The following is a 26,818-nucleotide window of genomic DNA, read 5'->3' as shown; positions in this document are numbered from 1 at the left end:
ATTGCTATTTTGGCAGTCGATCAATTTTGGTATCTTCCGTGGCCTCTTTGTTGTCTTGAGTTTTGATATAATCCTCGTGGTTTCATGCTGTTGTATTTTGTTAATAGTATAACAAGTACTTTCGCAGTTGCTCCAGAGACGTAACATCTGTCATTAGTCTTGTGTTTGTATTTTGTGCTGTTTAAACTGTTCGTCCCCGTCGTCAGATTACCTTTCTATGTGTTACTAAGAGATAATATGTTGGTACGGTAGTTTTCATGCACGGAACAATCAAGGTCATAAAAAGTTGGTAACCATAAACGAGTTTGCCTTTAATGCGAAAATAGAGAACTACATCAAAGTGCCATCTAATGGAAATGACATAATCTTCACACGGTGGCAAGTCACTCTACCCTGTCACATTACGCTAACAAGAGACTGATCCCAGAGTAGCTCAGGAAGACGCCGGCAAAAGAACAAGTAAGTAAGAAAAGGTATAGAGGTGGAAACTAGTCGCCTCAAACGATCATACAGTGGGATAAAGCAGTACAGTCATTTACAAAAACAAACCTGTACGGGGGGAGTAAAGAAAGGGTTAAGACATTATACCACCTTCCTACGAGAGTTATAACAATACATTTTAAAGTAATAGCATTAATTGTATTCACTTGTTAGGCACGAAAGCTATTTGATATTTCAGTTTTTTGATAACTGAAATTTCATTATTGATTACATTTTTTTTTGTTTTTCAAACTTCATGACATATTATCAATCTTATATTTAAGTTAGCTCTTACATATAATGCTTGGCAAGGCAAGAAAAATAAAATCATACATCAGATAAGTTATTGGATATCTTTGGGGAGGTATGTACTGTCAATCACATTATCGCGATCCGCCTGCCGTGCTGAACAGTTCAATGACAATGTCATGACATTTTAAAACACATCAATGAAACTTTTATTTATTTATGCTGTATAGGGGAGAGTATGAATCTGTTTGTTCTTACAGATACAACAGATTATGCCTGTCGGTTATACCTATGTATTTAAACTACTGGGTCGTAGAAACCTACTTTTGATAAGACATGCATTATCAGCGTTATCAACGTGTGATACAAACACGTTACGTGTTAGACTGGCAAACACAAAGTGGACCTCTAATTAAAACAAATATATAATTATGTTTACAAGGTAAGTGATACTGGAGGAAATGTCTGGATTTCATCTATTACAAAGTAGCATATGGTGCGATGGAAATTATCCCCTAAATATTAGTTATTTCCACAACTGATGTTCATAAACAAAGCATAAACTGTCAAGCTCGAATCCCTGTCAACCTGTATGCTTGTGTATAACGGTTTATATTTATATATATTTTGTGTGAGTTCAATATTTCTCCTAACATGATTCGCTTTATCACAAGGAGGCAAATACATCAACATACCCCTCCCCAAACACATAAACACATGCATCCATACACACATACACGGAGGAGCGTCCTCAAATGACACTGGCTGTTAATAGGACGTTAAACATTTAAAGATTTGAACTACTTATTCCCTGTATGGGTTCTACCGACGCCAGAGAATATCAACAATCTAAATGTTTAAGGTTAGCTATAAATGGGACGTAACAATAACTTAGTGAATGACTTCATAACTGGACGGGATGATTGACGTAGAAATTATACATTTGTTGCTGCTTTTTTTCTTCTTTTTTTTCAAGGAATTGAAGAAATTAAGCATCTCCCACTTTAGGGATACTAAAGAAAATATAAAACCTCTGGGTAAGACTTTTTTGTCAAATAACCAATGAAGGTTCCAGTTATTGTCTTGTAGAATCGAATTTTAATTTCTAATTTGTCCTTGTATGTTTCCGCTGTTGTGTAATTATCGGCTATTTTTCGGCATGATACAACGGTTAAATGGCTGTATAAATATGAGACTTTAAACATGCCGCCCATGTCCTTTCCTTTGCTCCCCTTCCGGTATCTGTCTCAATCCTATGGGACCTCCCATTGCGAGCGGCCTGAGAATTGTTGATAAACGTTATACCAATCACTTAAGGTTACTTGGTAGGAAATAAAGTCGAACCACTTATTAAGGACCCATGGTACTACTGCTGCCAACAAATATCACTTTAAATTTGGTATGTTTAACCGGCATAAATATCTTAACCTTCGGGAACACCTGCTTTTTTTAACTAGTTCTTTATCAAATGTTCCAATTTTATAAAAGAATTAATAAAGATGGAAAAACCAAATCTGAACAATTAAGTTAAGCTAATCGTAAGCAAACGAGTTGCTTGCTGACTAAAAAATAATCAGTTAAACCAACTCTATATGAAAATATAATGTAATGTTTTGACACATTGTATTATATTCATATGAAAAAACAATTATGAAATGATGTATATTTGCTTACTTAATACAAATAGTATATGAAACAGAATCCAACTTGTAAAACTTGTATCTCTTCTTTTCTTGTACACACTGTAAGCGTTGAAGCTGTTTGGTTACGAGAGTAGCCTCCCCGGAACTGTAAAATAAAGTTTAGATTGAAGTGTTGAGATACGGATATATCGACATTCTATATTTAAAAACTGATACATTCTCTGTAACATCTCTCTGAGGTTTAGTAGGATCAAATTAAAACTTGTAATTGATCTCCAAACACACCATTAAACAACACGAGTATATTCACCAAATATTTTAAGCATGCTCCGCACAGGGTAAGGCACAATACCAATACTGTGTCTGTGTATACTAATGCCTTGATGTATAACGAACTATTCAACTAATGCCTTTTAATGTTTACAAAGTTTTCCTGCTACAAGGAAATAACGAGCGTTATCTTACATTAACTGGTACTTTTCCTCGTAATAAAGGAAGTAGATAATTTGGTATATACATGTATATGTTTCACAAAACGATCAGAGGAGCTTCGCTTTGTAAGCGGTGTAGGTCGGTCATAAACACAGTGACCGACTTGGAACGCCTCTTGCGTACGAAACAAAATCGCATCACCCAAAGCTTGGCTCTGTTTAAGTATCAATTTACCCTACCTCCACAAACTAATGAAGCAACGTTGGAACATACAACGATGTATCGGATATGTGTAAAGTTCGGACAAATAGAAAGAAATCAACCAGAACTTAGTTCTACTCATAATCCGTTATTATTTTTTTCGGCAAAATAAATTTGCCGCTTGTTTTTTAATCCCGATTTCCGGATTAACAACATGAATTTGTAAAGTGTGCTTCGAATTTCCGTCTGATTCTAATGCACGCAAATGTCACTTTAAAATGACAACTGAACGATACGTTTATATTAGCAATATATCAATGACTTACAAAATACACATTTATTACATTTTCGCCTGTGAAATATCAGGAATTATCCATTAAACAGAAACTTGTATATATACGAATTGTTAGATATAACAAATAGGGTCCTCTGACAGTTGTCATCCTTTGGCCGAGCCCTTAAGTTGGGTTCCATCCTTTTGGAAAAACCCATGTCATTTTGTTCTAAATAGGCTTATTTTCTTGCATGTTTTACGTAGATTCCATATATGGAAAGAGAAAAGGGGGTTCCCGACTTACTTTTTGAGATATTTCAGCTGTAAGGTAGCTACTTTTCTGCAAATTTCCCCCAAAATATGAAAATTAAGTAAAAAATTGTTTTCTATAATATTTGCAAAATTTGATTATCACGAAGTTGAATATTTTTTACACATCTCGTGATGTACTATCAAAAGCAGAAATAAAACAAAAATGATTATATTTGGTATATTTATGCATTTTTCATGGCCATCTATTCTCTTCAAAATGTAATTTTAACAAATTTACATCGAACGATTGCATTAAAAACAAGCAAAAATGCGATCAAAACCCATGTCAATTTTATAAAACTTTTACAGAAGACAGCCAAGTATATATGATGTTCGGTAAGCATAAAAAAATGTGGGGTTCCCGGTAAAAATTTTGCAATTTCGCCCACTTGAAGTTAGAACTCCATTCCCCCACCCCATTTTGCCTATTCCTATTTTAATGCGTAAAGGGCAAAATTATGTCATATTATTATCCATACCGTCAAAAATATAAAACTTTGTCATGTCCCCACACGTATATTTGATATACATTAAAATCAAATAGCATTAACGCTCGGAACTTAAATAAAAATCAATATTTCGAAGTTCCGATTCTTATTCCGGATCGATATATCTTTGGACTGCCTCCGGGTCCGGTTTTATACACAAAATTATATTTCCGTACACAATGCTAGCGCACCATTCCAAACGTGTTGTGCTTGATTTCACTGTTTGTTGTGTATACGTAGTTCCTGTATATGCGGTCGGTATATAGAATTAAAATTGAACAAATATTTGCTACCATTACCTAGTCTACATCTAATTATTGCTGTATATTTATCGTAAAATAGACAATAGTACGAGCGGAATATGTCGTTTCCGCGATACAGGTTTCCGGAACTAAAAATAAGTTTCGCAAATTATTTTGGTCATATGTCTTACACTTTTGTATACACTGATCATTAAATACTTCTGACATTCAAAATGTTTTAAAAGCTGATTTTAATATATGACAATTCAATGTATAGATGTAAACAATTACATATGTTACTGGTATACTGTGTTTTCATACATTCGACATTTCGAGCACTTGTCTACCTTGTTATTACTCTTTTGGTCACACAGAGCATATCTACAGGCTGTTAAAGCAGCTCCAGTAGTATAGTTCACAGCAAGTGATTGCAGAACTTGAGGACATCACATGTCATGCTAAGATCTAGACAGGACAGAGTAACAAACTAGAAGAATATCTTGCACCAGAATCAGTAGTGGAGGCATCAACATTGGAAGGCTTAAAGGCCAGGTTGAATACCATCCCAAGTTACACATTTCTAAGACAGCTCCCCAAGTATACATTAATTTACAAAGTTTTTACTTTTTAGATTTAATATTTTTTCACTTTTTGAGATGCACCGAGTCAAATGCATTCAATCCGAGGGGGGCATGTATGCAGATTTTGGAATCTTATACAATGTAGTTCTGTGAACTCTCATTCATATTACAAGTAAACATATCTTGAATTTGAGAATAAACTTCAAGTGTAATATCAGATTCTGAATATGAATCTGAATCAGAATTCCTGAGTGAAAATTCACAGAGAATTACATTCTTGGAAAGTTATTAATATTTACTAAGTTAACTTACTATGTATTTTAGTCATTTTATAACGGGAGAGAAAAAAATGAATAAAACACATTTTGAAAATTTACATTGATTTTAATCAAATCACATTTTTGAAACATAAATATAGAATAAGAAGCAAAGATAGGAATATTTGTCTTTGGAGTATGTACATTGTAGTATGAATTGTATGTATCAAATTTACAGGACCTATGTATTTGATTTTTTTTCACATTAAATTGTCCAGAGTTTTGTTTCTATCCTGGTGTCTTCTTACATAAGGCTTTCTGCTTAATATCCATGACCTAGAACATTCCTGTAAAAAAAGGAAAAATAAATTTAATGATTTGTAACAAAAACCTGGTATGCAGAATCCAAATTACAATTACATGTACAATTATATATGATTATGACTATATATATATAGTGCTTCACAATATCTTATTGATAATCACATGTACATCAGTCATAATTTAGAAATGACTGCATTAAATTATACTAATACTGCATAATTATATCTGGTCTTCAACCAAGCTTACAGGAATGATAAATATTGATAATATTTACTTTCATGGTACAATGTAGTAGATAAGCTAGAAATAAATATATATACATGTAGATACAGTCTTATCAAAATAACTTTTTATAACAGCTTATTCCACAATCCATATTGAAAAATATGACATGTATAATATGTTTTGCTAAATCTATGAGGAAGTAAGTCAGCCAACCAGTGTCCCATTTCCAAGTTTTTACACCATAACATTTTTTCTTCAAAATTTTAATTCATCTCTTGATTAATATATCACCAGAAATCAATCTTGGTGAATGCTTGGTTCAGCACAGAGACTAAATATACTAAAAGAGACATTAGCAGCAGCTATTACATATTCATTTTCACATGATAGATTTTAGTATATGGGGTTTTGTCACATTTGATATGACATTTATCAAATTATTTGTTGTTACTTTGCTATTGCCTGGTTATCATATTCATTTTCCACCCTTGTTCTGATGACCTATGTCCTTGTAAATTATTCTCTATGATTTAATATATCCAGGTTTGGCCTATTGCATTTTAATTTCTGTCCTTACTTCCTGTAATAATAAAAAACAAACTATGCATCTTTTAAAAATACTCTGATTTGTTCAGATATAAATTTAATTTGACAAAAAAAATGATACACTATACACAAAACACTACAAATACAAGAAGAAACAAAGTGATTTGTTTACTGATTTTGAAATCTTTCAACAAAATGTTGCTTTGATGTTTTGAGTTGAAATGCAACCTGATAAGCAAATTTTCACTGCCTAAAACGGAGATTAGAATTTAAATGAAGGAAAACTACCTGTAATGTCCTACGTGAAAAAAAAAGTTTGGTCAGGGGTTTGCTGAGAGTATAATAAAAAAGTAAACAATCTGTCAATCTGCACAAACTCATGTGCACTACATATTAATATGACACTATATATTTACCTCATTGTGGCAACTCGTCGGTTCGGTATGGGTCCTTGGGGTCATTGACGATGACTCGAGACATTTGTTTTCAGACTATCACTTGAAGCTGTTTACACTGCCATTTATTTCTTATTTCTGAACAAAATCTCTGTCAACAGTCAAGACGGAATTGCTGTAATGCTTCGAATGAAATGTTCAACGTCGAGACCTTCAGCTGTTCAGTTGTCGCCGCCAGTGTGATGGGTGACGGTCATAATTCTTCCATCGTACGAAATGACCTATTCCGTTCAAGTGATGATAAACTCTGATTATCGTTTGTTCTATTCAACATGTATATAAGTGAGCAATAACAACGGAAAGCACATATTCTTTCACTTTCAGACTTCATCCTCAGCAGCTGTCATATCGCTGTCATCAGCTGCGATAGTAAACTTCCGGTGTAAACGACTTTCGCTCTTATTTACGAGAGTTCAATATTACATTAAATACGATTATTTAAATATAAAAGATGGTCGGACTGGATAGTTTTCATTTTTTTGACGTTCTTAATTGTTGTTAATTATTGTCGATAACAGTTTTTAAATCCAAGCGTGGTGTCGTTAGGTTACCGTAAATCATACTGAAATTTAGCCAACATGCGCAGCTTCCTGAGCAGTGGCACTAAATTTGAGAAGGACCACCTTAAGGCATTTACACCATGTGACCAAGTTTGAAAAAAATCGGTTAACATTTGTTGTAGTTATTGCACGGAAACGAAGCGTAACAGACAGACAGACAGACGGACAAACCCAAATTAATATCCCCCGTTTCGGTGAATAATAATATACATTATCACGCACTCAATCATATATGATAACTCCCGTAACAGTATACATGTACAATATAGACTTTAACAAGAATTAACTATGTTTTCATAATAAATAATAGATGTAAAACAAAAACCACTTTTTATCTGTGAATGAAAATTTACGAATAGTCATGGTATAACATGTATACATTTCAAATCTCCGATGCCTGTATTTGCATGTACTAATAATTAAGCACGTTATCGGTCTCCAAATCCTAAGAAAAATCTAAAAGTGTATGGAAGTATTAAATACAATATAAAAAATAGAAATAGAGGTACTGGATCCTTAACACAAGAGTCTGAAATTATTACATTTTGTTTTATTATTAAGCCTATTAGTTTTAACGTTCCTTGTTAAGAAAACGTAACCAGTTTACTTACTGTCAATATTAATTAGTGTTTTATTCCGTAAGCAGGTGTAAATACTTATTATTATCTGTGTGTCGCGTTGATATATGCTTCCGCTTTTTATGTAGACCCGTTTTTGTCACCACAAACTAATCACCGTTTTTAAGCGTCATCCGAAGCACTTCCGTATCGTTTGCGTAACACTTCCGTACCGTTCAAACGAACGTGTACGGGTCTGTAGTTCTTTGACCAACTTGGCATTGGCTGTAGTAATCTTTTATTGTATTATTATCATTTGATGTCGTGCTGTACTGCATCCAAACATTATATTTAGTTGGCTTTTGTTTCTGGAACAAATATGACAGCAGATGAGGTCTTTCGAGTGCTGATTCATCCATATTTCTTAAACTTTACGAATTATGACTTTGCTCTCTTGGAGAGAGCTATTTGTTTACACCCTCCGAGCCAACAGTTTGTTTTTGAAAGTAGAAACTTCATTTAATGTTCGAGTTCTCTGTCTCTTCTGTCAGTTTCCGGTGATCTTTGATAAATTGGTCCCCGTATCCAATTGAGACATGCAGTCACAATCTTTAGCACTTCCTCAATTATATCAACGAAGCATTTTGATATTAATTTCTAATACGAAAACATTATCCAATGCTTAAGACGGCCATATGGAAAGACTTTACAATCAATGGGGATTTAGTTACTGTTCTGTCAATGTTAGTCTGTAGATCAGAGTGTTGTCTTTGACCAGTCTTAAGTGCCTACTAGATGCCTCTAACATTGGCATGACATCTCTTAAACCACGATCAACGACTATATTGTTGTCTTGCTCCAACCACGTGAGCTTGTCTATAATGTTTTTGTAATGCTTGCATCATTTTGGCTATCAGAGAATGGTCCTATTGTGTCCAAAATGTAGCCATCAGGTAGAGCTATGCTATTGAATTTAAGATAATTTACGCTCTTTCTGGCCACCGTAAGACCTTCTCTGAAGCTTATTGACAGCACTAATTTTAATATAAGTATATGTACCATCTATTAAGGCTGTCACTTTGTCTCCAAATACTGTTTCTGAGAATAACGTATTGTGTGAAAGTATATGTTCCCTACTCAAATGGTCAGGACCAAGGATCACTGGAACTATAGATTGATTCAATGCTCGTTCTACTGAATGAAAGGTTTTTGAAATACTAGACAAGGAAATGCGAAAAATAGCGGAACACTTAATAACAAGAGATATCAGTTTTCCTCCGAACCCAAAACAGTAAAAGAGCATTTTGTGTAGTTTTGGTTATACCGAAGAAGAAAGAAATGGGACAAATTACGAATGGATTATGAGAAACTGTTCTTTGACCAACCTCCACAAGCTTTGCAGCCAGAGTCATCCAAGAGACAAAAATTGAGAATGAAGGCTGTTTGATTCTTTGATAAGATGGACGACGCGTTTAAAAGGTCATCAATTATTTCAGATGACATACTTCATAATTGAGAATTCAAAGACTCTCTTCCTTATAGGATATCATGTATACCAGGATTTAGGTCATTGCCAATAAGATGAAATGAGCATATACGTGATGACATAGACCACCACAATTTGTGTGCGAAAATTAACTGATGCCTGGCACATTTTTGCTTCCCTTCGAATTCAAATTATTAAAACAAAGAAAATATTTTTATGTGAACAGGACCCGTAAAACAGGTCCTTGTTTGTTAAGAAAAAAACCTTCTAATAGTTTCATCTTCAAAACGTTCTGTTTCAGATTATCTTTTGTGAAGCACTTCAGATTAATTCTATTAATTCGTTTGAGCAATCTATGCCACTTTCAGTCAGTATGGATTTTTACATTTACATTTCGCGAAGATTTACTCTTCATTATGAGATGAATATTAACAAATGAGTATGAAATATCCCCTAAAACCATTGTAAAAACGAAAGTATGATGATAAAATGTATAGAAAAATTATAAAAAAATGTATAAGAAGAAATTCTAAAAAGTGACAAGAACATTACATTTGATCTCAAAATTGATTGTTCACAAAACCTTAATCAATCACGCCAAGTGATGAAATAAATTGAGATTTGGAATTGTTTGTGACCTAACATGCACTAAAATGTTTATTTTAGGCTTGCAACAAATTCAATGACCAATAACCTGTAATCAGGTACATTGCTTTGTGGTGGACGCCAGGGAGGTGTCTAGGCCATCACCTTTTTGGGGTACATTGGGTACTTTGTTATGCGAAAATATTAATATTGCATATATGTTTTACAATAACACCACTTCCTCATATTATGAGAATGTGTTGTATACAGTAATAATGAGAATGAAAAATCCTATATTTTATATTAAAAGTTTCACAAGATTAAACTCACTTTCTCGATGATAAATATATCTTTAAAGTGAAAGAACATGTCTATTCCCAAGTATTATGATGAAAATGCTTTCAGGCTAATCTTCCATTTTTCGACTGCTATGCTGTTATTAGGTTAATTAACCATCTAAAAAATTAGAAGAGTGATTCAAAGTAATAACTCAAGAAGTATAAGGGATTGAAAAAGTTAAAACAGCAGCATAAATCTCGTAGCACTTCTGAAACAAAAGTTCTTATAATCACAATGAAGTTGTTTTAAAAAGGTTTACTGATCAGTGATTGTAAGACATCTAATTGTCAAAATGTAAAAGCTTAGATCAATGCATTGTGATAGACTTTTTTTGTTTGGTTTGTTTATGTTTACGTCCTATTAACAGCTATGGTCATTTTAGGACGTGCAACGTTTTGGTAGAACAATCGGGGTGGGGGGGGGGGGGGGGGGATCATCGACCTGCGGCCAGTACCTAGTGACTGCCCCAAGTAGGTCTCGAACCCGCGACCCAGTGTCAGACTATTTATCCACTTGGTAACCGCGGCCCCCGTTGTAAGGGAGAGGAAAATCAAAATTTATTGAAAACCTTAAAATTCCGATATGCCATCGCCTTCATTATGTTTCCCTTCCAAAGATATATTCCATTAAAATCGCATGTGGTTTTGTATTTTACCAAAATATGTCTTTCAAAATTTCAAAATAGAAATAAAAATAGAAATCAAGAAAACATTAGGGGTCGAAGTCGGGACCTTTCCATTGCAAAGCCAACACTATACCATTGTTGCCGCCTTGGTGAAAGAAACGTGCGCTATCCACTGCACCAACCGACCGCCAAAGACTTTCAAATGCACAAATATGTTCAGGTATACTTTTAAGGTTCTTTTAAGAATTACAACCTTTTCTTGGATTGAAAGTGTTTTTAATGCTCAGGGAATCTAAAAGAATGATGAGAATCAAACCATGTAATGAAGTTTGGTTAAGGCTTGTTTTTAGATTTAAATAATGATTAAAGATGAATACAACTATAGAAGTTGTTCGACTCCGCCTAAACTTTTATACGAAAAGTTCTCGTGAGAAAAACAGTTTCTTAATAAGACTAACAAGACGAATCTGAGTTCTAACACTATCTGTTCAAATACTGAAAGATTGAGAAATTGATAAGCATATTATCATCCAAACGTGTCCTCTTGATATGCATTTTTGTGTTATCTTTATTTCTTTGGTCTGACAGAAGTGACACTCATATTTTCTCCAATCGTAACCAATCAGTGTTCAATGCAAACGATTCTTGTAAATAAACTGTTTGCATATTATATCGACGCTCGTTTCAAGTGCTTGAAAGGTGTTTAGGACAATGATAATATACAAGAAATACACTAGTCATTCTGTCAGGTTAATGTAGAAATTGGGGAAATAATAAAACAAAAAAAAAATAGCACAGTATGATGTGTTTTATCTTGACCTAGGGGACCCTGCCGTGCTTTGAAGTAAAGAGAGAGTTAAGTAGGTACATATCCCATGGGTAACATAGTAACTACCTGGTGCCTGCCATACGTAGGTGGGGGGCTAGTGGGAACAGAATGTCAGACGCCTTTATTCCTTTGCCACCGCGACCCCCTTCCACACAAATTTTGATAAGAACGTCATTATGACAAATTGTTCAATATTAACATATTTGTCGTAGGAAAGTTTACTAATCATTCAATAATATCTTTTCTATTGCAATGAATACCAGGTATGTTATATGAAAAATTAAAATTAAGCACGCAAAACTCTGACTTCAGGTAAAGGGAACCACAGTACCAGTCATATTTATAATTCATCCTTCACTATGATGCTATAGAGTAACATTTACTGGATAACATTATTGGTAAAGTGTAGTATTGTCAATGGTTGAGGTCAAGAATTCGAACCCAAAATACAATACAATGTGTGATTTATATGGATAAAGTGTAGTATTGTCAATGGTTGAGGTCAAGAATTCGAACCCAAAATACAATACAATGTGTGATTTATATGGAACACTTATATAGATAGTGAAAATGGTCATTCTATATTTTAACTTTATACCTTACTCTGTCAGATTTAATACAACAATATGGAAAATCGCTATGTTGTGATACACACAATACACAGTTATAGCATACTTTTATAAATTCAACTTCCTACCTTACATAAACGACAATTTAACATTGGATAGTATCAAGAAATACCGAACTATATCTTACTGAGATATTAATAATCCTAAATGAAATCTTCTGATAACCCCTGATAGCTAAAATCTCCTTTAAGCATATACAACAAATAAAATCAATACCCTATGGTTTATATCTATTTAACCTTTGAAATTTTGGTGATTTTACATCACAGACGATGATACCACGTGATAGATAATGGTGTTACGTTTGCTTAAAAAAACATTCGTTTCCCAATCACTTAACCATACCAGTCCATATGAAGTATAAATTAAAGCCAGTTGTGTTTTAGATTTTATCCAACAGATATGCTCTCTTCCTAAACACAGGTAAGTGTTATTTCGTCATTCTTACATTTTGTTAGCATACATATTTAGCAGTTATCAGATTTAATTTTTTAGCCTTGAAATGTTCCGATAAATTACGACTTTGCTCATTGATGTTTCAATTTTTAGATTTTTTTTGCATATACTGTGAGTGCGCAAGTTCATCAACGCGCTTGTCTGTTCACATTTATTGATAATCTTAAATTTGTGTTCGCTAAAATAAGTACTTTTACAGTTTTTAGAAATGCATTAGCAGAGGTCTAATTCGTCTTCAGGATGTAATTAGGAAACTCACAAGAGCATTTTCGAATAATGGTTTCGATTTAGTCAAACCTCTCTGTTGTACTTTAATTCATATTATCATTTAAATATAAATAAGCCTTAACCCAAAGTTCATTACATGATTTGTTCATCTTTAGCTTTTAGTTTCATTGAGCGTTTTAGATATATTCGATCAAAGAAAAGTTAGTATTTCTTGAAACAACTTTATAATTATTCTTGTACATACAAATGTATATGCATTCGGATGTCTCATTAATTATAAATTAATTTCAAGTAATCAATCTTCCTTAATTCGTATGTCCTGTTATAATTGCTACTAAAACGGATATTTATCATGATCAGAACAATTTAATTTTGACAAGAATCAAAATCATAATGTTTCATATCACATAAAAAAATTACAAGACACATTTCAATGGAAATGCCAATATAGATATGAACCAAATTGAAATACACCCGCTGTGCTACGATTCGAGAAACAATATTCGTCCAGAAATATATTTCATAAAAATCCATTTGACGATATTTCACAAATTTATAACTAAGAAAAAAGGGATTATATGTCACAATCGGCGATAAACAAGCACTAACCTAGATCAACCATTAGGCCACCAAAACGTAGAAATTAAAAAAAGGATAAAACGGAAATAAAAATTACCTTTAATATCGTGTTTTCATTTTAATAAGCATTTTATATTGCTTATGTTTAAAATTGTTTTCAATTGATCCATTTTAATCATAATTATTAAATTAACTCTTTTATGTTAAGGTTACCGCTGCATCAGTTAAAATCGTGCGGCGAGTTCCATTCCGATTTGTATTTGCCTTGAAGTATTCTACTTATAATTCTATATAGGAGGTGAGTAAACACATTTTTTTCTGACTTAAAGTAACTTTCTCAGGCAATTTCCGTATTTTTTTGCGGCCAATACATACATTTAAATCCTGCTTTGTAACAAACGTTAAGTGTAGGCTTCGCAATGGCAAGGTTCCGACTTCGCAGTTTTTCATTTTTTCTGCTTTGTTTTCTATTTTTGATTTCCAATAAATACCATTTAGTAATATGCACGATAACATGTGATGCTTATGGAATATTTCTTTTAAAAAGGAAGTAAACACTATTTGAGAAAAATGGCAATGATAATAATATCGTTTATCTTGTTTGAACCCTTAGCCTTAAATACTTAGAGACATTTAACAATCCATATGTTATGCCTCTGTTTAAAATGGGGCGTCCAACGAAAGAAGTCAAAACAATTCGTTTAAAGACACATGTGTTTAATGTCTCTATTTGAAGAATTCCTCGGAAACATTATACTCCTTTTTTAAGACAAATTGGGAATATATATAGCTCTGTTCTTTATCTCTCAACCTAGTCAGACAAATTTGTGCTCAGAGTAACTGAAATAAATGACTGATTGAATTGATTCATATCCGTTCTTTACAAAGGACAGGGAAAATAACATTATTTTTATGCATTAAGACACATTGATGCAATAGGGAGTCTAACACTGCGTCCATTTTCAGTTTCCTCAGTTTCAAGTTCATATAAAGTGACAGCAGAAAAAGTGGAAGGATTATGTATACCTTTGCAACATAATTTGCTGCAGTAATAACTGCATAGTGTTACTTTAAAATGTAATTAATAGCAAATTTATTTATTTTCTAGTTGAACACCATATATATTTCACTGTTATAACATATTATACCGATATGTTCACTCGCGCTTCGCAGTCTTTAAACATATCGATAATCTGCCAAATGCGTTTAATAGATCGTATTCAATGGAAAGCCGTTAAATATCCTGTATATGTTTTGTTAATTATGAACAAATCTTGACCTCTTGCACTGCAGTGAATCAGGACTTTTAAAATGAACCATACTTTATTCCAGACATGTTTTACAATACACTGTATTTGTTTTTGTTTATCAATTATTTTCTGCAGCCATTAAATAAAGTGGCGTTTTGTGCAATTCTAAAAATAGGTTCTTCCTTGTTGTTTCAAGTTGATGTATTTACTATTTTACATCATTTAAACTAAGTTTTATATATTTTGTGAGTTATAGTGTAAAGACATTCTTTCCGTTATTTTCATTGATCTATCTTCTTTAAAAGAGAATAGAGTTTGCTTGCTTGTTGAAATTATATTAATGATATAGTTATATTCATTGTTGTATTTGTTACTGATAATTCTAAAACTTATGGTTGTACAGTTAAGGATTACTACATTACCGATAAGAAATGCCAAGAAAAGGATTATCCAACTATATCCTCATGAAGAATTTCCTGAAAAGATTATAAAATAAACTTACTTCACTAAATAATCCTCTTAAGGCATCGAAATACCCTATAATATACGTGTAACAATTACCGTAACGTAGAAACAGTAGCCCTTTTATAAAGAACGAGGTCTCAGCATTCTCATAATATAATTGAAATTCAAAATGACTTTTTTTCTTCTTCCCCCATTTGCTATCTAAGGCGACGGAATTCAAGTTGTTAATCTAAATACCAATATTTGACCTATAATGTTTGCAATTTCCATAAATACAACAACATTTAATTCATTCTTTTACAAAAAGCAATCTGTTCGCAAATTACTTCATTTATTTTTTCAACAATTATGAAACAAGCTATATCAATATATCTAACCACTCCTGTTGACCCTGATCTTAGTTCGCGTTTGGTCTGAACGTAGGAGGAAACTAGAATACCTCGAGAAAAACCAACGTGCTCGGGCAAGTGACCCAATAACTTATCACGTCAGATCGGGGAATCGAACCCCGGCCGTTTTGGTAAAAGACGAGTGCGGTATCCAATGCGCACCAAGAATGTAATTTGCTCGTCTCAAAATGGTTTGTTTTTTTCACCTTTTTTAAAATAGTTCGTTTTTATGTTTTTTTAATCTGTTCAGTAATTGTACCGTTTTACGATAATAGTTTTTTTTTTAATTTCATTGAATAAGAAACAATGGGTAAAATAGTTATATAGCAAATGCCAGCGTAGTCTGTAAATGTATAGATATAACGGCTGAACATAATCATGATGATTGCACATTGAAATTTCAAGCTTTGCTATAGAATTTGATTTTTCTCTCATTTACAATGAAGGCCGCGGTGGCCGAGTGGTTAAGGCGTCTGACATTCTGCTATCACTAGCCCTCCAGCACTCGGTCGGGGTCGTACGCCTACGTGGAGCAATCGCCAGGTACTGGCCGCAGGTCGGTGGTTTTTGTCTGGGTACTTCTGGCTTTCTTCAACCACTAAAACCTGGCACTTCCATAAACGACCAGTGCTGTTAATAGGACGTAAATCACAAACAAACAAACCAAATCTTATTCAATGCATCAATCTTATTTTAACAATTAGATGTCTAACCAACACTTATTGGTACACCTTTATCAAAAAAAACTTATTATTAAACACTTATAAAACAAGATATATCAACATATTTTTAATCACTCTCGTTAACCCTAATCTTAGTTCGCGTTTTGTCTGAACGTTTGAGGAAACCAGAATACATGGAGAAAACCAGCGTGTTCGGACAAGTGACCTCAATATCCTATCGCGTCAGATAGGGGAATCGAATCCTGGCCGTCTTGGTGAAAGACGAGTTCGTTAACCAATGCACCACCAGACAAGAATGCAATTTGCACGTCTCAAAATCGTTTATTTTCCACCTCTTTGAGAATGGTCCGTTAATATTTGTTTAATCTGTTTAGTTATTGTACCGTTTTCCGATAATATTTTCACTGTGTGTATTAAAATTAATGGATATAATGGTTATTGAGTTAATGTAAGCGTAGACAATAAATGTTAAGATATAACGGCTGAACATAATCATGACGGTTGCATATTGAAATTTCTAGCTTTGCAATATAACATGATTTCCCCTTACTTACAGTTGTGTGACCGCCCGACGCATCAACATCTTGTGCACACCGAGCGCACAATTGTGCTATTTAAAATTCGTTCGCCTCGCTGTGTTTTTCTCTCCGCACAAATGTGCGATTTGTTACATTGGTTGATCTATATTACCGTAGGACCGTTATGAAAAAACATCTGGACGTTAGATATTTGTCAATTGCATTTGTTTTGGTCCATAGCTCCCCTTCACCTGGATTTTCACAACATGACGAGTTACGCCCCGGGTCAGAAAACTAAGGTCCTGCTACATGTACAAAGTGCAATGTTTACCTGTATATGGGATCGTGTTCAAATATGCGGTAATTTCACATGTGTCGATTTGGAAAAAATCAAGTGGATATGTTTAAACACTGAACAGTATATATTGTTGTTAAGCTATTCTTCATTTTACACCAACCACGATTGTAATCACACAACGTTCGTTCATTGTGCGCACAAATGTGCGCACTCAATCATCGTTCACACATCGTGCACACACCGTCCTTACACTGCACACTGTGTAACGTTATGCGATCCAACAACTGTATCAATAATGTTAAGAAAATGTAAAATCATGAACAGTTTTATGAAAAAAAACAGTACTGTATGTAAGCAACATGAACTTCCGTAAAAATATTACAGCAAGACCTAAACCAAGATTTTGATACGAAGTACTACACTGCAAAATACTTAAGCAGAATGTGATGCATTCATATTAAAAGTTTTAGTCAAATGTTAATTAAACAGTGCGAACGCACAACGTAACACGATGTGCGGTGTGCGCACGATGTGTGCACAATGTGCGAACGATTATTGCTTGCGCACGCTTGTGCGGACGATGGACGAACGTTGTGCGATGACAATCGTGGTTGGTGTAAATTGAGGAATGGCTTAACAATGATTCAGAAATTGTGTTTCGGTGTTTTTAAACGACCCAAATCGACACATGTAAAAAATATATAACACGTATGGACGCGGTCCCATATACAGGTAAACATATCTACCTTATGCAGGTACCTGAACCGTATTTTTTTCACCTTGGGCACTAACATTTTGCCTAAGTCACATTTGCCACGGCGGCCGTGGAATATCTACGGCCAATAACAATTATAGGTCCGCCGCAGAATTTCCACGGTCACATACTATAGCAGTCACATATGTTAGGGTAGCCGCACGGCGTATTTTGAATTTGTGGATACATAAAACCTGCGGTTGCCGCACGGCATTTGAAGTGATGACGCACGGTCGCCTTAGGGCGTCCCTGCGGCGGCCGTAGGTTTTTGACAAATACCAAGGCAGACGTAAGGTAGCCGCAAGGCGCCCGCAAGGCGCCCGCAGGGGGACCCTAAGGCGACCGCGTGGTCTGACAGACTAACGCTACCACTACGCACCTGGAGTTTATAAGGAGGGGTTTGCCACACACATTAGGACATTTCACAAGAAAACATTTCATCACCAAATTTCACAGTTTCAAACCATGCCTCCCACGAAGAGATTAGCAAAGGAGAAGGGGAAATGTGGGCAGGCTAAGAAAAAGACCAACCGAGACCATCCGTAGGTAGTCCAGCCTCAGCCGTTGTGGAACACTCATCGCCATCTTAACTTTGTCTACAATCTATATGACAGATATGAAAACTGGTATATATACCGGCCCCACGCATGGCGCAGATTACCACGGGGCCGTACGGATGGCGCGCGGCGGGCGTACGGAAGCCGTGCGTGGGCCTTGCGTTGCATGCAGTGTGTGTCACATACCGCAAAGCCACCGTACGGGCACCATAGGGCCGCCTTAAGGCGGCCTTTGGGTGCCCGTGGTATTCCTGCGGCCGCCCCTATTTTTGGGGGGTTCAAAAAGTCAATTAGCCGCACGGCAAACGCAAGGCCACCGTACGCCCGACGTATGGTCGCCGTGGAACAGATTTACGGCATGGCTGCGGCGTGCCTAATTGCTACGGCGAACGTAGAAATGAAAAAGGTTATAACTCCGCGTTATAATCCTACGGCGACCCCTACGGCCTGTAAAAGATAGGGATACGCCCTATGGCGACCGTGAGGCCACCTCAGATTATCTGCGGTCGCCGCAGGTATCTCTCGATTTCAGAGATCTACGGCCGCCGTATCCTAGCCGTAGAGCAAATGTGACTTAGGCATTACTTGGCAAGGTTTGATAATCCAGGTGAAGGGGACCTCTAGACCAAAACAAATGCGAATAACAAAAACGTAACGTCAAGTTGTGTTTCCATAACAGTCATACGGTTTCATAGATCGGCTCTATGTGTCAGCCACTATGTGCCAGGTAAAACTCCGTTCATCATCAACATTTATTTACCTGTTCTGCTACATGGGTGCCAAACCCATTATTAACAACCTAACGGTCGCTGAAATACTGTGTAACACGCATTGTAAAATTGAACATAATCTTAATTGATATGATGAGAAATTTATATAAACAGTATAGTGTTTCTTATTCCATACGAGCCTTCCAGATGTATTTCCAATCGCACCGTTGTGCGGAGAGAAGCGCACAACGGGACAAACGATTGTTAAATTGCTCAGTTGAGTGCACCATTTGTGGACGATGTGCGGACGGTGTGCGGACGGTGTGCGCACAATGTATGCACGATGTGCGCACGCTGATTTTGGTCCGTTGTGCGGTCACACAACTGTATATATATAGCAATTGAATGTCAATTGGAACATTGAGATACACATTATCTTTTAATTGCAAAATGTCTGCTCATGCAGAAGTATATTTGGTGTATATAATGTAAAAAAATCTGTAAACTTGTGTCGGACACAAATTAATCTTATTGTTGCATGAAATTGACTACACCTCATTTAAGATTTTACGTGTTTTGTGACCATGGATTGTAAAAATATAGAAGAAAAACATATTCTACATTACCTTATATAACTCAAGATATTATGTCACTTTATCCAAAAATGATTGAAGCCTCCATATTTCATCAAACGTTTCCTGTCACCATGCGCTCTCCTTCATCATTCATCAGCCATTTTGTAAGTTTGTTGATTTTTAGTTAGAGATGATCATGGGAATTCCTTATCTGTGATGCACTTCTGGCAATATTCTGGTGACATTCTGACGATATGAAATCTGCCCCAGAACTTCACAAAAATGTCACTGCAAGTGGTGATATTCTGTGCACTTCTGGCAACATGTTCTGGCTAACTGATTTTTGCGTTGCAATATCGCTATCGCTGCAACTTTCTATTTCTGTAAGGGCAGTAAGTAACTTGCAGAAGGTTTGCTGCATTTTCTTGTTTTATTTATTGCTTTTGTTTCACAGAAAATGGACCAGGCAATCGATTTACTTACAAGCCATTCACGAGAAGATGCTATCACCACCAAACTCATCCAGCCTCCTTGGTTCCGAGCGTCAGAAATCTTGTTGTACTGTCTGTTCATCATATCAGCAGTGACGGCAGCCCTCAAGTTGCAGTTTGACACCTTCAGCTGTAATGTCGTGGAATGCATATATAACGAAACCCTAACTACCATACAAACCTGTCCGCGATTCCAAACTAGGAGTTTAGACGCAGACGCCACCTACAATTTTATCGATGACAAGTGCCGAGATCAGATGATACCGTTCGTTTTGGAAAATATCCCATTTATTTACTTTATAATTGCAACTATATTACTGAGCTGCAGTTCGCTGTGGTTGAAATTGCCAAGTAGTGCACTCTACATTGAACGCTTTGTTGGATTTGTTAAGGAATGTAACGAGGCTATAGAGACACACGGCTCTGTGTATTGGGAGTATGTTTCAGATACCAGCCTACCAGCCTACCGTCAACAAAACAGAGTGGTTCAATTTCTTATAACATGTTTTTGTTGTAGAAATAGAGTTTCCCCAGACAATGTAAGAGAGAAGTCATCAAGCACTGGTTCTTGCCAAAATGGATCGGATCTTGAACCAATACAGAAATTAAGCAAACTGCATGATAAATTTGTACACATGGTAAAACCTCAAAAACGAAAAATACATGTATGTGTTATTCTGATACTTCAACAAGTATTACTAACAGGACTGTCGTTGGTATTTTTTTTGTGTGTTTCTTGCACATTCTTTTGGTTTGATTTTTTGCGAAATGAATATATCTGTGTTTTAGAGGAATACAGTAGAATTGCATGCCATTATCGTTTGTATGCAACTTACTATTTTTTTGCTGTTATTTTTTGTTTTTGCAATTGTTTTCACTGTTTCCTCTCATGTGTGCATCTCTGTTGGGTGATCCGTCACTCGTTTACACCTATCGATATTTCAAGAGATCCTAAAGGGCGGAAACGTTATGTTTCAGGTCAACTTGGACTGATGTTGCACTTATTGACGACCAATGACACGTATTTTGTTAGCAGGGTGCAGTTTTTTATGAATGATAAAACGAAAGCCCCGGTGACATATGAGGAAAAGGAACTGATGTATTCAGAAGAAAACCTTGAACGCATCAACAATAAAAAAGGACAATTGCGATTACAAAATTTGCAATTCAGGCCGCGTAGTTTTGATAGTCTGCATCGTATTCCAAATCTTACAGTTCTTGGCCTTACTAATTGCAACTTGACTGAATTTCCGTTTTGTATTCTCTTATCGAAATCACTGATGAAAGTTGACTTATCTGATAACAAAATTGAAATAATTCCAAGACTTACCGGCGAGGTCAAAGATCGGACGGGATTGAACTCGCTAGTGCTAGATGAAAATCATCTTCTGCCGATTAGCATGATAAACTTAAGTACATGGACAAAGTTAAAGATACTCTCTATCGTTAACACGATGGGTAAAAAAGAGCTTAAATTTTCTTAAGAATGTTTACATACCCAAGCATTTGAAGGGCTAGAAATTGTAATTGGTGAATTCAACGGTGACCAAGAAAGCGGGCAAGACATCCTGTCGTATCTAACGAATAGTGATTTGCAGTCCGGAGTCTTTTTAACAATCCGAAACAAAAAGGCAGTGCTGGAGATCATATCGAACTTCAAGACAACTCTCGAACACGAAGACTCGAATACGAATAGTTTGGTACTTAAATCACTGGTTTCACTTGAAGAGGCAATAGAGCAGGATGAAGACGATCAGAGCATCGTTGACATATCACAGTGTTTAAAAGACTCGACTGTACACGTGAATCAGTTAAACGAAGTGAAGGATGCAATTGAAGCCCATTACAGACGTCCAGTACGTAAATGGTTTTCGAGTATTATAATAGAACAAAAACGAACAGGAGAAAATGAAACACAAATTGAAAACATGAAAACAACAAAAAAGCAAAATCATTCTGGAAATACAGTTACCCCCAAAAAACTACGAAAACAAATGAAAAAACAAGCCAATCAGTCAGGGCCAAATGTAAGGCCCTACTTACGTTGAGCTTTTCCCTTACTTCAATATACATTTTATCGACTCGATACTCAGACAAGTTTGATATACTATTTCATGGACTTCACAACTTAGTATATCAAACATTTATATAACTAAATAGAAATTGAGCTTATCCATAACGTATACACTTTTGTAGACAATAAGTTAAACCTACTCCTATCGAACGTAATACCCTTTGAGCGACAATCAGTTACAAAACACCAAAGACGGCCAGTTGGCTAAACGCTTGTGTGACAACGTACACGTTATACATGCTAGGAACAAGAACAATTCATTGTTTGTTTCAGAGAAAGGGTCACAAAACCAACATGCAAAGATTTAAAAAGAACTAATTACTTTCACTTTCGTTTTAAACTTTATTTCTTCAATTCTTGAAGAAATGATAAATTGTTTAGTTCTGTGATAATCAATCTGGTCCATTACTCAGCTTCTGTTTTGGCAGTTTTGGTATCTTCTGAAACAAGAGGACAAAGCATTACTCAAACGTGATACACAAATATTTATTTTAGATTCAATATGCAAAAAACAATATCACTGGGACTTTGGCCTTTGAAATACATTTCGAACAATTTTATAATTAAATAGTTCATGTATACCATTGGATAGTAAAATTCGAAGAATAAATTAATAGAAATGATATTGTTTTGTTGTCTTTATTATCAATGCTTCTTATTTCCTTAACTATAACACAAATGGTAACGGTTTGAGCTTATAGTTGTCATTAATGTATATAAAAAAAAATCTTTTTAACTTTGTCTTATTTTAACATTATGTTTTCTTTCAAATCATTTCTAATATTTTGTTTTATTTTGTCAGCATGTATTCTTTCAAAACTTTTCTCTTATATTGTCTTAATTTTCTCTTTCAATAATTTCGGTTGTATTTTGAGGATTATTGTGAGAGGAAATTGGAGAAACAAGGAAGCGGTCGAAATAGTATTTATGAATTTTATTCCAAAAGTCATCGCTAATGTAACTGCAGTAAAATCACATTCACTTCTCCGTTTATTCATCTTAATGCTAGGAATTTTAACATTCATAACTACATATCAAATATATATATCATATAAGGAGGCACGGTAGTCCAGTGGTAGGACGCCGGGCTCGTGACCGAAGGGTTGCGGGTTCGCGTCACGGCACGGCAATGTGTTGTATCTTTGAGCAGGATACTTTACTCCGCTTGTTCCAGTCAACTCAGCTGTAAATGAATACGTGGTTGGGCAGTGCTAGAATTGTTGAATGCTAGCTGTTAGCACCGAAATGGTAGCTCCGGCTGTATGGTCCCCAGGGAGTTGAGAAATGAATTGGCTGGTTGCAAAGGCCCTATAACCACGGATACTAATTTGTGAACCGCTTTGAGACGACCTACGAACTGGATTGTGATAAAGAGGTATATAATAACCTCCAATTATTATATCTACATTATTTTCAAGTTTATGTCTGTATATTCCAAATATACCAAATTTTACCTATTTTAGCTACATTTTATAACTTGATGAGTTTGAAGTGACCCTTCAATCATTCCGTCATGCCAAGATACGCCGTTTTTCATATTTGATTTTTTATTCATCGTCGATGTCACATCTACGTTTAAACATTATATCTACCAATGTAGAAATTCACTTTGGTACAAAATCTTAAAATGAATCAGTCCGCATAAGTAAGATGTGTACAGCCTTTTGATGCTGTGTAATACTGTATATATTTAATTGCATCGACAATTTGACAAGTACAAAAAAAAAGGTAAACTGTATGAGAAAACAAATGTTTCATTGAATAAAATAAAAAATAAAAATAATATAAGTGTTTAGTTTTATATCTATTTTTTAAAAGTAATATCATTACTTGTATACCTTAGTTAGGCTCCTAAGCCAGTTGACATTTTAGTTTTTTGATAACTTAACTTTGATATTTGAATACATATTTTTCATCAAACTTCAAGAAATATCATAAGTCTTATATTTACGTTAACTCTTACATAATATGCTTAGCAAGGCAGGAAAATAAAATCGTGTATCAGATAATTGATTTGATATCTTTGGGGAGGTATATGCTGTCAATCGCATTATTGCGAACCGCCTGCCGAGCTGAGTAGCCCAATGACAAGGTTATGTAATTTTATAACACATAAATAGAACTTATATCTATGTATCCTGTATTAGAAACAGTATGAATCTGTTTGTTCTTACAGATCGATAGATAATTCCTGTCAGATATATTTATGTTTGTAAACTACATGGTCTTAGAAATTTATTTTCGATAAGACATGTATTATCAGCGTTTTCAACGTGTAATACAAACACGTTACGTGTTAGACTGTCCTACATAAGGTGAACCCCTTGTTAAAACAACTAAATCTTTATGCTTAAAATGTAAGTGGTATTGGAGGAAATGTCTGGATTTTCGTCAATTACAAAGTAGCATACTGTGCGATGGAAACTATCCCCTAGATATGAACTATTTCCGCAACTGATGTTCAAAACCAAAGCATGACCTGTCAGGCCTAGATCCCTGTCTAATACGTATCCTTGCCTCTAACGGGTTTTAAACATTTTTTGTACGAGTTCATTATTTCTCCTAACATGATCCGCTTTATCACAAGGAGACAAATACACCAACAGACCCTTCCGAAGCACACATGCACACATACACACATACACACATACACACATACACACATACACACCATACACACATACACACATACACACATACACAGAGGAGTGTCCTTAAATGACATTGGCTGTTAATAGAACGTTAAACAACAAAACCAAAACCCACTCCTTACATTTAAAGATTTGAACTTCTATTTATCTGTGCGGGTTCCACCTCACGCTATAGGTAATAGAGAATATTAACTTTTTTTGTTACCTGTAAATGTGACGTCACAATAACTGAATTCCACGGAGTAGCTGTTGGAATTTCAATGTGTTAAATTCCACGGATATATACACCGCCGGGGATTCTAGCTGTTGATTTTGAATGTGTTGGATTCTAAGGATAGTACACCACTGGTATTCCATATACTGATGTAATATTATACTAAAAACATCCATGTGTTTGTAATTTTTGTTTTACCTATATCGCTGAATTTCACCAATTTAGCTCTGCCCATCTCTTCTCAAGAATGTGATGTCACAACTGTCCAATAAATAACCTGTAGCCGTGTGATAAGTTGTCACTTATAGGACGGTCATGTCAACTTAGTACACAGCCACCAGTAACGTATAGTACAGCCATAGGTGATACCCCAACACTCCACTGGATATAATACAAAAAACACAATGGATGACATCACAACTGTGCTTTAAGTCTATATATAAAATGAGTACAATAAAGTTTATATACTGTATGAAAAAACAATGTTTCATAGAATAAAAATATATTTAATTGATACCCTGTTTGTTGTATATCCTATTTAAATACAGGGGACATTTTGGTGGCTGCAAGTTGGCTTAGTTTGTGTTGGGTTTAACGTGCGTCATCTCAACAGACAGGATCATATGAGGACGGGTGCCCAATGAGACACCGCCAAGAAGAGAAAGTGGACAAAAAAGAAAGTAAATAGGAAATAAAGTAGACTGGTAGGAAGGACGACAGAAAGGATAGGAAACGATAGATACCCAAAGTATTGCAATTTTGGCAGCCGATCAATTTTGGTATCTTCCGTGCCCTCTTTGTTGTCTCTGCGGTTTTTCATCGAATATGAGTTTTGATATAATCTTTGTGGTTTCATGCTGTGGTATTTTGTAAATAGTATAACAAGTACTTTCGCAATTGCTGCAGAGACGTAATATCTGCTGATATCTGTCATTAGTCTTGTGTTTGTTTTTTGTGCTGTTAAACTGTTCGCCCCCGTCGTCAGATTACCTTTTTATGTGTTACTAAGAGAGAATAAGTTGGTACGGTAGTTTGCGTGCACGGAACAATCAAGGTCATGTAAAGTCGGTAGCCATAAAGAATTTGCCTTTAAACCGAAAATAGAAGACCACATATAAGTGTCACCTAATGGAAATGACATAATCTTCACACGGTGGCAAGTCACTCTACCACGGCACATTACGCTAACAAGGGACTGATCCCAGGGTAGCTCAGGAAGACGCCGGCTAAAGAACGAGTAAGTAAGAAATACATTTTAAAGTAATACCATTATTTGTATTTACTTGTTAGGTACAAAAGCCAGTTGATATTTTAGTTTTTTGATATCTGAATATTCATTATTGATTACATCTTTTTATCAAACTTCATGACATATTATCAATTTTATATTTAAGTTAGCTTTTACATACAATGCTTGGCAAGGCAAAAAAGTAAAATCATACATCAGAAAATTAATTGGATATCTTTGGGGAGGTATATACTGTTTATACGGAGGGTGGGGGTTANGAGGTATATACTGTCAATTATATTATCGCTGGGGAGGTATATACTGTCAATCATATTATCGCTGGAGAGGTATATACTGTCAATCACATTATCGCGGGAGG

General features: G+C 35.1%; 1 protein-coding gene across 2 annotated transcripts; it reads left to right on the top strand.

Annotated features, from left to right (window-relative positions):
- Positions 1–12,659: 12,659 nt before the first annotated feature.
- On the top strand, positions 12,660–21,868 carry LOC110465106. 2 transcript variants are annotated; one of them, XR_002464577.1, is made up of 2 exons: positions 12,660–12,742; positions 13,791–13,874. XR_002464577.1 is itself a non-coding variant. In XM_021520697.1 (2 exons), the coding sequence occupies exon 2, from the start codon at positions 20,239–20,241 to the stop codon at positions 21,754–21,756; it is 1,518 nt and encodes a 505-aa protein (XP_021376372.1). In that variant the 5' UTR covers positions 12,660–12,742; positions 20,236–20,238; the 3' UTR covers positions 21,757–21,868. The 2 variants fall into 2 exon arrangements, 1 of the variants encoding a protein (XP_021376372.1); XM_021520697.1 differs by lacking the exon at positions 13,791–13,874 and adding an exon at positions 20,236–21,868.
- The last annotated feature ends 4,950 nt before the right edge of the window (positions 21,869–26,818 follow it).

The sequence above is a fragment of the Mizuhopecten yessoensis genome, unplaced genomic scaffold (genome assembly GCF_002113885.1).
Source record: "Mizuhopecten yessoensis strain PY_sf001 unplaced genomic scaffold, ASM211388v2 scaffold1557, whole genome shotgun sequence".
In the NCBI taxonomy this organism is placed as follows: Eukaryota; Metazoa; Mollusca; class Bivalvia; order Pectinida; family Pectinidae; genus Mizuhopecten; species Mizuhopecten yessoensis.
This window is presented reverse-complemented; position numbering and strand designations above follow the sequence as displayed.

What these genes read in the sequence shown, in the direction of transcription:
- LOC110465106 (XM_021520697.1), top strand. Translation starts at nt 20,239, where the DNA reads ATGGACCAGGCAATCGATTTACTTACAAGCCATTCACGAGAAGATGCT.